Source organism: Chrysemys picta, chromosome 11 (assembly GCF_011386835.1).
Source record: "Chrysemys picta bellii isolate R12L10 chromosome 11, ASM1138683v2, whole genome shotgun sequence".
NCBI lineage: Eukaryota > Metazoa > Chordata > Testudines > Emydidae > Chrysemys > Chrysemys picta.
This window is the reverse complement of record NC_088801.1, coordinates 65,517,650-65,535,783: the sequence shown is the minus strand read 5'-3', so window position 1 is coordinate 65,535,783 and position 18,134 is coordinate 65,517,650. Positions and strand designations below refer to the sequence as shown.

General features: G+C 40.9%; 1 protein-coding gene across 9 annotated transcripts in view; it reads left to right on the top strand.

Annotated features, from left to right (window-relative positions):
• ERBB4 (erb-b2 receptor tyrosine kinase 4) overlaps positions 1–18,134 on the top strand; it is a 986,993-nt gene that overhangs the window by 943,112 nt on the left and 25,747 nt on the right. For 7 of the 9 annotated variants that reach the window (XM_005279678.5, XM_005279676.4, XM_005279680.5 and 4 more), the window contains 5 exons: positions 5,535–5,690; positions 8,993–9,068; positions 11,057–11,203; positions 13,829–13,926; positions 15,745–15,915. In XM_005279678.5, the coding sequence (XP_005279735.2) occupies positions 5,535–5,690; positions 8,993–9,068; positions 11,057–11,203; positions 13,829–13,926; positions 15,745–15,915 (648 nt within the window). The remainder of the gene's footprint in view (positions 1–5,534; positions 5,691–8,992; positions 9,069–11,056; positions 11,204–13,828; positions 13,927–15,744; positions 15,916–18,134) is intronic. The other 2 variants (XM_042859601.2, XM_065561083.1) reach the window with 1 other exon arrangement.

Genomic DNA, 18,134 nt, shown 5'->3' with positions numbered 1-18,134 from the left:
TTCCCAAAAGCACATGCAATCCTGAAGGTCATGAATCTGCAAAAGGAACTTCATGCTGCCATAAGGATCTGCCCACATGACTGTTATTACAGGGTTGGCTCCGTAAATTTTTTTCAGGTAAACCTCTCATTTGAAATTATTAATCGGAGTTTTGCCCAAATAAGGACTTAAGGAGTGATCCCAGAGCTGTGCAGGTTTGGATGTTTCCCTCTAGTTCAACTAATTAAGGCCACGTTGTAAGATGTCTAAGCGGAGAAGGGATTTAACAGGTGCACATAGAGTCCTCTGTTTTAGGGAACGTTGTTGTAGCAAAAATGTACAAGAAAGAAGATGAGTATGGCAAACTGCATGGAACTTGGAGGGAGGAGCACAGGTTGCAGGAAGAGTTTAGAGGTTGCATTGGAAAGTTAGGCTGCAGTTGGAGCATCTCTGAAAATAATTCTCTTAATAATGAGCCAGTTCAGTTTCAGAAACGTGGAGTCCTCTCAAGTTATTACCTAGCACAGGGTACACGAAACAGCATGAAATATATAAATTTACAGCCTTATCGGGATTTCATGAATTAAGGGTCACTTTTTAGGAGCATAAGAATGGCTATACTGTGTCATACCAGAGGTCCATTCTATCTTCCAACAGTGACCAGAGACAGATTCTTCAGAGGGAGTGAACAGAACAGGGAACTTTATTGAGTGATCCATCCCGATTGTCCAGTTCCAGCTCTTAGCAGTCAGAAGTTTAGAGACACCCAGAGCATGGGGTTGCGTCCCCAACCCTCTTGGTTAATGGCCATTGATGGACCTGTCCTCCATGAACTTATCTCATTCTTTTTTGAACCCGGTTATACTTTTGGCCTCCGCAGTTTCCCAAGGCAGTGGTTCCACAAGCATTGCATCAAGTGCTTCCCTATGTTTTTTTTAAACCTGTTTCCTATTAATATCATTAGGTGACCCCTGGTTCATGTGTTATATGAAGGGGTAAATAATTCCTTATTCACTTTCCTCCGCACCGTTCATGATTTTATAGACCTACTCTATACTTTTTCCAATTCTAATATAGCTTTTTTGAAGTGGGGCAACCAGAACAGCATGCAATATTCAAGGTGTGGGTGTACAGTGGATTTATATAGTGGAATTATATTTTCTATCTTTTTATCTAGCCCTTTCCTAATAGTTCCAAACATTCGCTTAGCTTTTTTGAGTGATTCAGCACATTGAGCAGATGTTTTCAGAGAACTATCCACAATGATGCCAAGATCTCTCTCTTGAGTGGTAACAGCTAATTTAGATCCCATCATTTTGTAATTGTAGTTGGGATTATTTTTTTTCCGATTAGCATTACTTTGCATTTATCACCATTGAATTTCATCTGCCATTCTGTTGCTCAGTCACCCGATTTTGGGAGATCCTTTTGTAACACTTTGCTGTCTCCTTTGGACCTAACTATCTTGAGTAACTTATCATCTGAAAACTTTGCCACCTCACTGTTTACTCCTTTTTCCAGATCATTCTTGAATATGTTGAACAGCACTGGTCCCAAAACAGATCCTTGAGGGATGCCACTGTTAACCTCTCTCCACTGTGAAAATGGAGCATTTTTCCTATCTTTTGTTTCCTATCTTTTAGCCAATTACTGATCCATGAGAGGACCTTCTCTCTTATCCCATAACTGCATACTTTGCTTAAGAGTCTTCAGTGAGGGACCTTGTCAAAAGCTTTCTGAATGTCCAAGTACACTATATCCACTGAATCCTCCTTTTACATGTTTGATGACCCCCTCAAAGAATACTAATAGATTGATGAGGCATGATTTCTCTTTTCAGAAGCTGTGTTGACTCTTCCCCAACATATTGTGTTCATCTATGCGTCTGACAGTTCTGTTCTTTCCTATGGTTTCAACTAATTTGCCTGGTACTGAAGTTAAGCTTACCAGCCTGTAATTGCCAGGATCAACTCTGGAGCATTTTATTAAAAATCGGCCTCGCATGAGTTATCTGCCAGTCATCTGATACAGAGGCTGATTTAAGTGATAGGTTTTCATATCACAGTTAATAGTTCTGCATTTTCATATTTGAGTTCCTTCAGAACTCTTGGGTGAATAGTATCTGACCCTGGTGACTTACGACTGTTTAGTTTATCAGTTTGTTCTAAAACCTCTTCTATTGACACCTCAATCTAGGACAGTTCCTCATATTTGTAAGCTAAAAGGAATGGCTCAGATGTGGGAATCTCTCCCACGTTGTCTGCAGTGAAGACCAATGCAAAGAATTCATATAGCTTGTCTTCCTTGAGTGCTCCTTCAGCACCTCGATGGCCCCCTGTCCCCACCGATTGGTTACCAGACTTCCTTCTTCTGATATACTTAACAAAAAATTCTATTAGTTTTTGTGTCTTTTGCTAGTTGCTCTTCAAATTCTTTTTTGGCCTTCCTAATTATACTTTTACACTTGACTTGCAAGAATTTATGCTCCTTTCTATTTTCCTGAGTAGGATTTGACTTCCAATTTTTCAAAGACGTGTTTTTGTCTCTGACCACCTCTTTTACTCCATTTAGCCATGGTGGCATTTTTTGGAACTCTTACTTTTTACAAAAATAAATGGGGTATACATTTAGTTTGAGCCTCTTTTATGGTGGTTTTTAAAAGTTTCCATGCAGCTTGCAGGAATATCACTCTTGTGAGTGTTCCTTTTGATTTCCATTTAACTAGCCTCCTCATTTTTGTGATGTTCCCCTTTGTGAAGTTAAATGTTACTGTGGTAGGTTTCTTTCGTATTTTCTCCCCTACAGGGATGTTAAATTTAATTACATTATGGTTACTATAAGGTTAACCTCTTGGACCAAATCCTGTGCACCACTTAGAACTAAATCCAGAATTGCCTCTCCCCTTGTTGGTTCCAGGACTAGCTGCTCCAAGAAGCAGTCATTAATGGTCTCTAGAAATTTTATCTCTGCATCCTGTCCTGAGGTGTCATATTCCCAATCTATATGGGGTTAGTTGAAATCCCCCATTATTATTGAGTTTTCTGTTTTCGTAACCTCTGCAATCTCCCTGAGCACTTCACAATCACCATCCTGGTGAGGTGGTCAGTAGTATATTCCTACTGCTATACTCTTATTATTCAATCATGGAATTTCTATCCGTAGAGATTCTATGGTATAATTTGTTTCATTTAAGATTTTTACTATATTTGATTAGGTTTTTTCACATACAACGCCATCCCCCCACCAGCACGACCTACTCTGTCATTCCTATATACACCTCTACCCCGATATAACGCGATCCGATATAACACAAATTCAGATATAACGCAGTAAAGCAGCGCTCCAGGAGGGTGGGGCGGCACACTCCGGCGTATCAAAGCAAGTTCGATATAACACGGTTTCACCTATAATGCGGTAAGATTTTTTGGCTCCCGAGGACAGCGTTATATAGGGGTAGAGGTGTATTTTTTATCCTGGTATACCCATGTCCCATTGATTATCATTGTTCCACCAAGTTTCTCTGATGCCTATTATATCAATATCCTCAGTTAATACCAGGCACTCAAGTCCATCTTAATATTTAGACTTCTTGCATTTGTATACAAGCACTGTCAATATTTAGTTGTCTGCCTTCATGTGATGTAATTGAATGGGGCTCTTTTTTCATTTAATTGTTTCTCTTCAGTTCCTACCTGTACTTTTATCAACTTCTATCCACTCCTCTTTACTTGGATATAGAGTATTCCCTTTAATAAATCCTCCCCTAAGAAATACATCTCTCCAAACCGGGTGCTCCTCTGCACCTGTCAGCTTTTATTGTTGCTGTTGATGCTGCTACTTCTGTATCTTGGAATGTCACTGGGACTGATCGATTGGCTTGTTATACAGTATCACTTGTTGGTTGGGTTCCAATTGTTATTACGCAAGCTTGCTCACGATACCATCTAAAGCAATCTGCTTTTTCATGACATGCTTGGTATATGGTTCATAACTGTTTGCTCTGTGAGATTTATTTGTCTGTTTTTTCCACAGCTTTTGTTTTGATGTCAGAAACTCTTAATCCTTCAAAGTGTACAGTTGTGATGTTCAACAGCCAGCAGCGCTGATTTGCAATTGGCATGAGAGTGTGCTTGCTTTGACTAAAAGTGCCTTTTAAAAATAATTCTGTATGCTGTATGCCATATAGTCCCCACTTCCCTGTTCAAACACTCTTCATGTTGACTGCAGCAAAAAATATTGCATTAAAAATAAAATATTATGCTGAGGCTCCCCTATGAGCCTTTCATAACCTTCCGTGTTGATTGCTTTGAAATCTTCTATTTAAAAGTGAAGTGTTATGGCCACTGGTTTCCTTTTTGCTGAAATACATTTCAAAGTGCCTCTTGGTGACTTCTGTAGAGGTGTCCCCTTTGTCTGCCAGCACAGGACTAGATTCTACCATATTATATTGAATAGTTCCTTAACATAGACATAGACCCATTGATATCAGTCGGGCTAGTCGTGTAGCACCACAATGTAAGGGAATCAGAATCTGGCCCGTTATACCGAGTAATGTACTTATTTTAATCACTGACGGTGACTCTTTGAATTATCATCTTATATGATACTGCAGCTTCCAATATTTTTTTTTTAAACTACTGTGTATGTTATAGAGTGGATATATGAAAAGTCACCGTAAGGGTAATTGCCAGGCATGTAATTTCATCTGTAGGTCCCTATAATGACTGCTAATGTCATAAATTCCATTTTATGAAATTACAGGCTTGTAACCCTTTCAGGGCATCTTGCATTCTTCATAGAAGTAGTAAGACTAAGCTTTGGTGATGATCTCAGTAAACTCACTTGCTGATCGCAGGTGCTTAGTCTGTCATCAGACTAAGTAAATGATTAGGGCAGATGCAGATCAGACAATTTGGACATGTTTTAGCTTATCTCTATTAAGACACCTGGATGGCTTGTTAACACAACTACTTGTAACAGAATGTATATGCTCATAAAAGACATTGACCATTGATCTTATATCCAATTATAATACGAGAGGTAAAGTTTTAATGGAGTTGGAAAAGCAACTGGATTGCAGCCAGAGGAACACAGAGTTGTTTTCCCCATAATTCACTAAGAATATTGAAAATTTGTATCCAGCTCAGAGGCTTTGGGTATAGAACAGGAGCATTTTCTTGTAGTTAGCAAGCTGGACTGGGTGTTAGGAGATCCAGATTCAAGTCCCAGCTCTGCCACAGACTCCTGTTGAGGCATTGGTCAAATCACTTAATCTCCCTGTGCTTCAGGTTCCCTCTCTGCAAAATGGGGAGGATAATCCTTCCTTTCTCTGTCTTGTCTATCCAAGTTGCAAGCTGTTCATGGTGAGGACTCTCTCACTATGTACAGTTCTTAGCACCTTTGTGGCTCTGACCTCTAGGCACTATTTTATCATATAATAATATTATAGACTGTTTTTCAAGATATCATGGAAACAGGTTGCAAAAAGGGGGGGGAAATCTGAAAAATATTTAAGGGTTTTTTTGACTTAAAAGAAATGTTTTGTGTCCCCCCAGGGAATGATGTACCTGGAAGAGAGGAGACTGGTTCACCGGGACTTGGCAGCCCGGAATGTCTTGGTAAAATCACCAAACCATGTGAAGATCACTGACTTTGGCCTGGCCAGGCTCCTGGAAGGCGATGAGAAAGAGTACAACGCTGATGGAGGGAAGGTGGGTGCATTCATGCCAGCAGTCCTGGTCTTGCTCTTTTGCAGGGGCCTTCATTCATTCCAGTGCAAAACTCTTGTTCTCTCTATTCCATCACTTGAAAAGGATACACCTATAGGAGCATGACCATGTACATTATTAAAAGGAAACTTTGTAGATGAAGGCTGAGATTTTAAAAAAGAGAAACTGAACGTTAGGCTCCTGAATTCACATTTTGGTACAAGCCTCATTTTTCGAAAGTCCTGAGCACACCAGAGCTGCCTTTGACCTCAGCGGGAGCTATGACTATGTACTCGGCACTCTGGGAAATCAGGCAGGGCCCGGTCCTGCGAGTTATTCCATTCTATTCAATGGGACTCGGCAAGATACAGGGCTTGGCCTAAGATGAGCCCCCTGAGCAAAACAGGATCGTGGCCGGGCTTTGTTCTTGTGTCTTCCATTTTGTGCTGCATTTCTACTGCAATGAAAACATTTGAATTCAGTGCAGTGCCGTTGTTCCAGTTCATCACTGTAGGCTATTGCCAGCACTGAGTAGTTTGCAGGCTACTTTTCCTAGACAGATCTCTCTCCAGCAGCCACAAAGGAAGGGGTCAGGAGATGTTTACTTCTGGCGTGTCCATTAAGGTTTTACATGTGGTTTCCAACAATCTGCCTGTTGGCTCACAGTAAAAGAATCTGTGCATGCTGTTTCCCAGTTCCTTGTTGCAGTGCCAACATTTGCTCAAGACATCTCTGAAAGGATGCAAAATACTGGGGCACTCAGGAGATCTGCTGCATGTAATTAAAACAGACAGGTTTTAACCTGGGCACCTGGGACACTTTCCGCTGTTCTTCCCATATTATTTCCTATTGCACCTCCATAGTTTGAATTCCTTTCGTGTCTTACATAGACTCACCATTGCAAGACTTGATAAAGGCACCCAAATAGAGGCATAACAACATTCAGGCGGTCCCAGACACAAGGTCCAAGTGGCTATGCCATAACCACCTTTGAAATGCCTCACCAAACATGCTCATCTTAACCTGCCTTAGTCTCTCCTCCAACTCCATCAAGTCCCTGGTGGGTCTATGTCTCTCCCCATCCCCTTTTCCAAATCCTTGGTCGCTCCCCCCCTGCTCCCCCCTCATTTTCTCTGTTCACTTATGCTGGTGGCTGAGTAGAGACTGCTGCCATCATCTGTTACTTCCTGGGGAGAGTGGCTTCCTTCCTAAGTGTACTGCTGCTGAGTTCAACTATTCCATGAACAGGAATTGTGGGGAGCAACAGGGATACAACTGGTGGGGCAAGAAGCATCAAAGAAATCAGCAGCAGATTCGGGTGAAATTTTTTGACTAAAACTTTTTTTGGATGGGGGGGCTGAAAAATGCAGATTCAGGTCAACCAAAACATTTCACTAATTCATGTAGAATTTGCCCCGTTGTTTCGGTAAAAAACAAAGAAATCCAAAAAAATCTCAACATTTCAGTTTTTTAGTCAAATGACTTTTCATTTTGACATTTACTTCAATATTATTAAAATAAAAATTTAAAAAGTTTTAAAAGCGAAACAAAACACTTCACTTTGGGTCGAACGAAATGTTTCGTTCAACCCAAAATGAAGGGATTTTTTTTTTTTTTTTACTTTTCCATTCACCAATTTTTTTTTTAAATTGGGTCAAGTGGAAACCCATTTTTTTCTGGGTTTTTTTCCAGAAATGCCAGTGAACTGAAAAATCAGTTATTTGCACGGCAATAATCAGTGGCTGCTTTTCGACTCCCTAGCACTGCAGGGACCTTCTGGCAATGAGGATAGAGCTTTGGCAGCCTTCCCTGACTCTTCCAGTTCCTCTGATCTCCCCTCCAGCACCCCCTCTGCCTCTTCTCCACCCATTCCTTCCCGTGAAGGACAAAGGAAGCCTATAGATTCTTCCTGCAGCTCTTGGAGGGTGTCCTGGACTCATGGGCCCAAACGCACTACTGGGGGCTGGGGTAGGATGTATGCACCAGAAATTTGACTGTCTTGCTTCTGAGAAATATCCCTTCCCAAGCCAGAAGTTGTTTGCATTTTAAAGCTGTATTGTAAGTTTGCTAAGGAGGGCTTAGGCAGTTAATGAATAATACAGCTCTGCTGTTGAAATTGTTCCTGTCTGGAAAAATCCTATAGAATTTAATAGACTTCTGCAGAAATTAAATAGGTCTCTATAGAACTCACTATGATTGCCTTTCTGTAAAGGCATTAAACCAACCTATAGAATTTAATAGAGAGTGATATCCTGGCTGTAAATATAGAGATTGCAGTTCTCTAATCAACTACATAGGATATTTTCACAATGCAGACTCATTAACTGCTTTATCCAGCCATTAAGATTTTACCAGGGCACCTGCAGTTGTAGGTTTATTTGGTGTGTGTGGGGGGTTCCTTTCAATGACATAAACTATAGTTTCAAAAGAAGATGACCCTTACTTGGTAGGATATAGTGTATACCCCGAGGCTCTGCTCCTACAAGGCAATATTCATGGCACACACTGCCCATTTGAAGTCAGTGGGTGTTTGGGATGCAAAGGGCTTGCAGGATCGGACCCTTCACACACACACACAAGTCCGGAAATGGACTCATTGTCTTGTAGCATTGTCAATGACTATATAGGTTGTTATGTATCTGCGCTAGTGCTTTGGTTTTGCAAAACCTTGTCAAAATCAAAAGGGTTCCATTTTTTCCAAACCATCTAAATTTTAGGGGTTTGGACACAGTCATAATATTGGGCAAACTGTTTTGATTTTATCATGCTAAATCCAGGGTTAACAAGAAACTGGTTTTTCCAATGTATCTGAATCACCAAGCTTGGATGCGGTGAAGGATTTCTAATAAAAGGTTCTGCTTATTTCTAACCTCAGTATATGCTGTGGGCCAAAATCTATTCTGTTCGCTTTCATTTAAGCTCTTTACACCATCCCCAGGACTGTGATAGCTGAGTGCCTGCTCTGCTCTTCATTATGCTTGTGCAACATCACCAGGTCAGATTCTGTCCCCCGAGCAACCCCACTGAAATCGACACATGAAGAATTCCGTGGGGTTGCACAGACTGTAAGTCATTGCTACACTGTCTCTCTGAGGGCTCCTTGCATGTTAATGAGCACAGAATTTGGCCAAGTATTTATTTACTTTATTGGTGTGAGCCTTAATTTTTTAATGTCCTGACTTTGGGAGTTTTTAAATTAGTAACTGAGAGAGGGAGAGAGAACTAGATACCTGGGTTTAGGACCCATTAATATGATTATATTCATTATTATTTTTCTAACTTTCATGTATCTTTTTGCTCCCAAGATGCCAATTAAGTGGATGGCTCTGGAATGTATACACTACAGGAAATTCACCCATCAGAGCGATGTTTGGAGCTATGGTAAATCTTCCATGTGATTGTGCTTAAGAATTCATCTCTTGTGAAATACATAAAGTTCTTTTATTGTGTCACTGATGTTTATTTATCAACCCATATTTCCTAAAGGAGATAACTGTTACCTTGTGTTTCCTCTATTTTTAAAAATATATACATCTAAATTGCATTGTTACCTGTCTTCTGAGTTATTTCCCTGCTCACTAAAATGCATTATCACAACGTCCCTGCTGGGTTGCCTGCCAGAAACTCTGTTTTGGTAGCAGTTCGGCTGATCATTGTGACAGAAAAAAGCCTCTTTTCGTTTCGCCACAGATTGGTAGAAATATGACTGCGGGTCATAATTTCCAACAGTTCTTTGAAAACCGAACTCTGAAAGTCAGGAATGTCAAAAAACATTTTCTGGCTTATGGGAGTTTCTGTACTACAGTCAGATAAAAGGGAATATGTCATGACACAGAACAAATACAGCAAGAGAGGGGGAGGGAGAAGAAACCAAAGAGCAGAGGCTGACTTATACATGCTTAGGTTTAATTTCACAAACAACTTTGGAATCAGTGAGAAAGGTCAGGCCACGAGGATTCTAAACTGAAAACCAAGTGATTTCAATATTTAGAGAGTTTATTTAATTGTGTTAACTACAATATCAGAATGAGCTGTTAGGCATCTGCTTGATTGTTTGCCTGTTTAACTTGTCCAGCTGTTAGTGAGAAAGTAACCTGCACCTTTATAAATGGGATCTCACAGTATCAGACCCATGATAGGTAATTAGAGATACTGGACCTCATCCAAAGTTTCTGTTGCTGAATAGTTTTGAAACAAAGCTGTGCAGAATCAGCTGAAACTCATTATTCACATTTACCTGTGGGTAGCAGTAAAATACACTGTTTGCTATTGCCAGGTAGCTATCTTCTTCTGTCCAGCTAAGAAAAATAAATGATTCTATGATATTAAAACTGTATGCATAAAGCAGCTTCCTCCCCACCCCCAAATTGTGTATTGCCCCAGTTAGCAAAATGTACATCTTCCTCCATTATTTATGCAGCTCAGTTTAAAACAGGAGGCCCAGCACATCTGTAATTTGAAAGAATAAAACAAGACGATGGACAAGATTTAGTTATTAAACATCAGTGTGGAGGTGAATGGGGGAGAAAATAAATGCATGTTTCTTGGATATGTATTTTTACTTCTCTCTCCTCAGATTAGAAGTGACAGTCTGCAAAATATGATTACCAGGCTGGAGGCATATTTTAAATGACCTTTACAATAAAATAAAAGCAAAACAAAGGAGAGTGTTAGGAAAGCAGCAGTATTTTTAATATTAAAGATTGTCTTTTGGGATAAATTCCGTTACTTGGGATATATGTTATTTATCTTTCTGCTTAGCTGCCAGAAAAATCCTCAGGCTATTCAAAAAGAGGATCCCAGGTTTAAATCATAGGATTATCGTAACCCAAATCCATAAGGTGCTTTAAGAGGAACCAACACAACTGACTGTGAATGATTTACAAGGCAAAGATAATGACATCACCTTATTCACGCTGCATCATTATGGGAAATTGATGCTGTAATTTAGAGAACATCTTCAGGTTTTTTGCCCCTTACAATAACATCAACCATTCATTTTCCATTTTGATATGATAAAAGAGCCAGGCATATTCTTTTGTTATTGTTTCCATTTATATGTTCTAAGTCTTCCATATCTGTCATGCCTGCACTCAACACCACTTATTTGTTCTAAGTCTCCCCATCTGTCATGCCTGCACCTTTTCTTAACCCAGTGCAAACAAAAGACACCATCGTTAGAATCGAAATCAAGTGCTGTTCCACACTCTTCCAATAGTCTTTAAGTGGTGGATCCAACATAAGTCTGAGCAAGCTATGGACATGCACTGGTTCTGAGAATGAATGAGACAGGTTCATCGCATTGTAATCCAATATTGAGCCTCAAACTGATCCATAAGGCCCCTAATCTTATACTCGTTTGTTCCCAGGTGTCACTATCTGGGAGCTTATGACCTTTGGCGGAAAACCCTATGATGGAATCCCAACACGAGAAATTCCTGACCTGTTAGAGAAAGGGGAACGGTTGCCCCAGCCTCCTATCTGCACCATTGATGTGTACATGGTGATGGTGAAATGTGAGTAACTGTCGTTTTAATATCACTGTGGTCAATGCTAGCAGAGCCTATTCCATTGCATCTACAGTCACTGATAGTGCTTGCTAATAATGCAGACTGTTTCAAAACAAAAAGCTTCCTACGGTTTTATAAATTACATTTGAACATAGCATGCACCTTTTTTTCCCCCCAATTGCAAAGGATATGAGTTTAGCCGTGAAGGGTTTGAGTTAGCTCCTCTTCTTATTACTGTGAGATGGTATCACACATCCTCGCTATGAAGTCAAAATTGTATGATTGTGATTGTAAACACTTGTCATTTCCATGACAATTGATTTTGATGTAAAAAACGATAGCATTAAACATAATTATGGTACATGGGTAGTCAGGCATTGAAGGTGGCAAAGAGAAGAGTTGGTTCCAAAACAGAAATCTCAAATATTGAGGAAAGAAATCCATAATGGGTTCTTATTCAAGATAAATTGACTTAATCTAACAAATATAACACAGCTGAGGATTTGTTTTTGTTTGTTTAGTCAGATCCAGTAGTTTATAGACATTTATAATTTAGCAAAAAATTAAAATAGTTTATATCTGGATTCTCACTTAACCTGCCCTCTTTCCCCCGCAAAAGAGAGTAATGGATATAGTTCCTTTCACCCCTAACTGCAAGATTAAACCCAACACAGGTCATTCGGGGCTAAAGGCTGCCACACATGTTCAGTACAGGGGCTCTTTGGTGGCTTGTGTTTAATGGTTTCATCTAATTCCCAATGAACAAGTGTCCTCATCACAAAAATCACAGTCCCTTACTATCAGTATGCACCTCCTTCCTGGAAGGCTTAGCAGAGAGGCCAAGGATTGTAACATCCTCATCTTAGTAATGGGTGTAGGTTGAGGCACATTGGTCGGACGTTATGAGCTAATTTGCATCGTAGCTTCCTGTACTATACACACTCTGTGGGTAAATAGGAGCTGAATCTTCCGCACTGTCCATCTGGAACCTACATGGGCCCTAAAATCCAAACACAAACAATTCTGATAGGGAGCAAATGGCAGGTTTTGTTTTTCAGCAGACTGCCTATCCTTTAGTCTTACACAACGCTGATGTGAGGGCAATCTACCCCTTATGCAGCTTGATTGTCTATGGCTCAGGTATTATTTTTGTAAGAATCGCATGACATTTCCTTTAATACAGGAATTCTCCTCAATATGTCATTTCAGCCATAGAAACGGATTCTGCATGTTTTACTCATGTTGATGTGATGTGAATAGTCCCATTGACTTCAGCGGGGATACAGAGATGCATAAGTTTGTGAGAATGGATTGCAGCATCCTTACAGGCTCTATAAGATATGGATGATAAAAGAGCAAGGCACTCGATTGTCATGGCAGCAAGTGATGCAACAGCATGTAGGCTGGAAGTTGACGAGAAGAGCTAAACACATGGAAGCGGACCATTTGGATCAAACTCAAGAATAGTCTAATAGAACACAGTTCTAATGAATAAGAAACAATTCTATAGTGTTGAAAGGTAGACTGGATATTCCGGACATCTTAAATTGGGGAAACCATTGCTAATGGTGTACCCGTAATCTTTTAGAGTTCTTGCCAAACTGCCTTCTGGCTAAGGAAGCTTTGGTTCTTCTACTTTGGTCACATGTTCAGTGTAATAGGGCTATAAGCGATAAGGACTATTTCTTATGAGAGTCCCTGCTAAATGAGAGCACATTCCTGGAAAATTGTTGATAGAATCTTTTCGTAGAAGAGGTTGGCACTGATATAAACCAGCAGCTGTTGCTGAGTGGCATTTATCAGTTGCTTTGCACTAACTATTTTGCAGAAGCCATTCAAAGAGGAGGCCCTTCTTTCTAATGAACTTTTTGAGAGAATGCGAGGGGGGCAGGGGGAGAGTCCTTGCTTGTTTGAGGCGGAATGTGTCTCGATAATAGCTATCGCCTGCAGCAGGGCTTATGCCTGCAAATAATGTTAAAATGTAACCCATAGCTGATGATGGCAGCACTAATACAACGTTCCCCAAATGGTGAGGAGAGAGAAAAAAATGATTGAGAGAGGTCAGAGTGTTCAGAGCTGTTTAACAGTCTGCTATAACCTGGAATACATTATGGATTAGCAGATCAGGTAGAAATGTTTATTTTACTGGTAGTATTATGATCATGCCTAGAGGCCCTGATTGAAATACAGGCCCAATCAAGCGAGGTATGGTACAGATCTCTGGTAAGAGACATTTCCTACCCCCAAAGAGCTTCTGATCTAAATAGACAAGACTGATAAGCGGGACGTGATTAGAAAGACTTCAGTACCATCCCCATTTTAGAGATGGTAAACTGAGGCACAGATAAAGTAAGCTACTTGCCCAAGGTCCCACAACAGCAAAGCCAGGAATTGAATACAGATCCCCAGGCCTTAACCACAAGATCTGACTTCCTCTATTTTAGAAGCATTGTTTATTATCGTCTTTCCAATTTCCCTGAACAACTGAATTGTGTTTTTTCCTTTGCAGGCCAAATACACCAAAGGCATCATCACACTTCATACTCAGGATTGTTTCAAATGTTATTCAAAATGTAATGGTATTCCTTGTTACCAAGCAACTTTTTATTTTCTTCTTAAATCTGTCCCCAGGCTGGATGATTGATGCTGACAGTCGGCCTAAATTCAAGGAATTGGCTGCTGAATTTTCTAGAATGGCTCGAGACCCTCAAAGATACCTTGTCATTCAGGTCAGCAACTCTGGAACATCTAGAAATCATTATAATTCTGCTTGTAGCATCACAGAAATGTCGGGCTGGAAGGAACCTTGAGAGGTCATCTAGTCCAATCCCCTGCATTGAGGCAAGACCAAGTAAAGCTAGACCATCCCTGACAAGTGTTTGTCTAACCTGTTCTTAGAAATGTCAGCTAATGCTGTAAGATAGCTCAATACATATAGACCAATGCCGAAATGTGAAAAAATGGGGGCATGGAATTCAGTTCCTAACTCCATATTTACGTTATCCCAAATCTACTCAGCATTGGTGAGGCCTCAACTGGAGCACTGTGTCCAGTTCTGGGCACCACACATCAGGAAAGGTGATTAGAGAGAGTCCGGGGTGAGCAACAAAAATGCTAAAAGGTTTAGAAAACCTGACCTGTGAGAAGAAGTTAAAAAACAAACAAACTGGGCCTGAGTAAAGAAGACTGAGCTGGGACCTGATAACAGTCTTCAAATATGTTGAGGGCTGTTATAATGAGGACAGTGATCAATTGTTCTCCATGTCCACTGAACGTTGGACAAGAAGTAATGGGCTTAACTGGCAGCAAGGGAGATTTAGGTTGGACATTAGGAAAACTTTCTAACTATCAGGGTAGTTACGCTCTGGAATAGGCCTCCAAGGGAGGTTGTGAAATCCCTTTCACTGGTGGTTTTTAAGAACAGATTGGACAAACAAATGGAGATGAATAAAAATTGCAATGTCAATAACATAATTATTAAATACCAGAGGCCAGAACATGGAATCAGTTTGGGCCAGATTCTGATGGGCTGACTCACAATGATCAATACAGACAGTTCAGTGGAACAATTTGATCAGTAAGACAATAGTCAGCATGAGTAATACTATCATAATGTGACCTTTTCCTAGCAATATTCCCCACTGATTTCAAAGGGAAGTAATGTTTAAAAAGAAAAGGCCCCAGAAAACCTGCCTGGATAATTATTTCACTAGCTAAAAGAACTTACTGCATTCTTTGTACTTCCTTTCATTATCTTTTTAATCTCATTGTCAAGGTAATTTGCTATATAATCTGGCGAGTATTTCATCATTTGAGGTCACCCATGTGGCCTCTTTCATAGTGCTGTTTGGCCTCTTCCATAGCGGTCAGTTAGGACAATAAAGGCCAAATGTTCATCTCAATTTAACTCCATTGCAGCACTAGTGTCACTGCCCTTCTAGAAAGTCCTCTGGAATATAATCAGGAATGATAACCTCTCTGTGAGTGAGGTAATATCTTTTATTGGGCCCTACTGCAATCCAAATTTTGTCATTACCCAGTTTAATTCCTATTGATTTCATCCCTATTAAATTCTGATAAGGCCTTCCGTATGGCTAACAGGGGAATCTCACACAATAAATCCTTAAAAAACACAAATAAAAATAAAATAAAATAAAATAAAAAGCAAAGAGGCCCACTTTCCATTATATATATGTTTTCCTGCATTAGCCTTAATATCTCAAATATTTCACAGCATACAGCAGACCTTGTCAGAAGCTGGTCTACTGGGTCCAGAATTGAGTCTGTTTTAAAAAAGAAAGAAAAAAGTTCAATAACAGGAGGGCAAAACATTTATTTTTGCTTGATTAATGCAGTTATTCCCCTCCTGTCATCATATTCCCAGCCAAAAATCAAAATAAACTATGTAGCTGTGGTGATGTAGGGCCACCTGAGTATATGCATGGTCTCTGCACCATGACAGCAAGGTGGTATAGAAAACAGGTAACCACGCTCATAGAATTAATTCATCTCTGTGTTATCTTCCTCTGTCCATGTGACACATTCAGGGTGACGACCGTATGAAGCTCCCGAATCCAAACGACAGCAAATTCTTCCAAAATCTGCTGGATGAGGAAGACCTGGAAGATATGATGGATGCTGAGGAATATTTAGTTCCTCAGGCCTTTAACATCCCTCCTCCTATCTATACCTCCAGGGCTAGAATTGACTCCAACAGGGTAAGAGCAGCTACTGACTCTCAAACCATGACTAGAGTTTTAAGTGCTCTAATCAAGCATAAGCCTGAGTTACCCTGGGAAATCTAAGCTTGAAGTGCGTGGAGAGTGACTATAAAAATGGCATCATGGGGTTCCAAGTTTATTGTGTCTCAGTGAATTCCAAATCAATAGCTCCGCTCACAAGTGAACAAAGGTAGTCTTTGAACAGCCAGTCCTGAATGCTCAGCCTAGGATTGTAAAGCCACGCTGTGTTCTTTCTGGACAGTGCATCATCAGTGCCAGTAATCACGAGTCTTTCAGTCTATGTCTGTCAGACAAACCCATTACTTGTAAAGGGATTGCACAGGTCTAACCGAGAGCAACTGGAATTAAGTACACAATCCTGTCAATGCATCTTGAGCCGGAATGGAATCTAGCTCTTTCTCCAGTCTGTCTGTGGGCTGCTTTACTACAGTATCTGAGCACCTCACAATCTTTACTGTATTTAGCCTCACAACCCTAAGAGGTAGGACAGTGCTATTAGTCACATTTTACTGATGGGAAACAGTGGCATAGAGAGGTGAAATGACTTGCCCAAGGTCACACAGGAAGTCTGTTGCAGACTAGGGGCTTGAGCGCAGGTTGCCTGAACTGCTGGCTAGCTCCCTACAAAAAAATAACTGCGGCAATGAGTCTCAGAGCCTAGGTCAGCTAATTCGGGCTCACACTATGGGGCTAAAAATAGCAGTGTAGACGTTCCCGCTTAAGCTGGAGCCTGGGCTCTGGAACTGGGCGAGTGGGGTTGGTCTCAGAGCCTGGGCTTCAACCCGAGTGGGAATGTCTGCACTGCTATTTCTAGCTCTGTAGCATGAGCCTGAGTCAGTGGACCTGGCCCTGAGATTCACTGTTGAGGGTTTTTTTGTGTTTTGTTTTTTTGCTGTGTGGATGGTCTTTGGAGCATCCTGCCTTCTGGCTCTGCACTTCTAACAGGAGATTTAAAATGTTTAAATAGGACTGGTGGTCTGGTGTCCTCTCTGAAGGGAGGAGAGATGACTCTAAACGCATCAGGTTAGGATAAGAAGTTGTCATTTTTGCCTAGACACATTTTTCCAAGGGAAATCACATCTAAAGCACTGACCAAAGTCTCCCCATAACAGGCATAGAGTTTGATTTCCAGCAGTGCTGAACACCCACAGCTCCAGTTGGAACCAGTAGGACCTCAGCATGTGCTTAAAGTTAAGCAAGTGCTTAAGAGCTTTCCTGAATAGAGATGCTTTCCTGAATGAGGGCCATAGTTTGGCTGAGCTTGCGATATATACCCATAATGCATCTCCGAACTGTCTTGGGTCAGCGAAATTGGGCTGTAAATTGGCACAGACTATAACAGCATCCAGTAATCACCACCGTTATTATGGTTTACTCTCAGTTTGATTAACAGCAATGACATTTATTCCTTACTGTTGAGAAATCTTCTGATTCCCTCTTTAATCCAAGCAGTTCCAAATTCATGCAGTGGGATGGATTAAATCACACTGCATATGGAAGGCAGTGAATATTGCTTATGAAAAGAAATCAAATAAGGAGCAGAACTAACGACCTGGAGCCAGATTTTGCCATTCTGAGCAGTATTTTATTTTGCATGGTCTAATGGAGTAAGGTGAATAAGGAGGGGACAGAATCTGTTCCTTAATAAGTAATAGCTGAGTTTTAAATAAGTTACTCATGTTTTTAATTAGAGGCATGGACATCATTTTTCCCATAAATAAAAATAGATGTATAGGAAGCTATGTTCCACTTGCATTGTGCTTCTCGTGATCACTGCCAGCTTACAGTGGAAAACTAAAACAACTTCCTTTTACAGGGCCCCATCTCCATGTAGGGAAAAACAACGAGTGTGAGCTGGCAGGGTTGCCACCTGAGCACTCCTGTGTGAGGGTGCTGGATTTGCTGCCATTATCGCAGGGTCTTGGCTCCAAGTCCCATGAAGCTTGGGAGAACCCTCACCATGCTACCTTCCCTCCTGGCTGCTATGGGGGCCTGGATCAGGCAGGATCCATGCAACCATCATGGGTACGTCTACACTGCAATAAAAAGCCCACAGCACCGAGTCTCAGAGCCTGGGTCAATTGACTCCGGCTTGCAGGGCACGGCCTGCGGGGCTAAAACTAGCAGTGTAGGCATTCAGGCTTGGGCTGGAGCCCAGGTTCTGAGATCTTTCCCCTGAATGGGTTTCAGAGCCC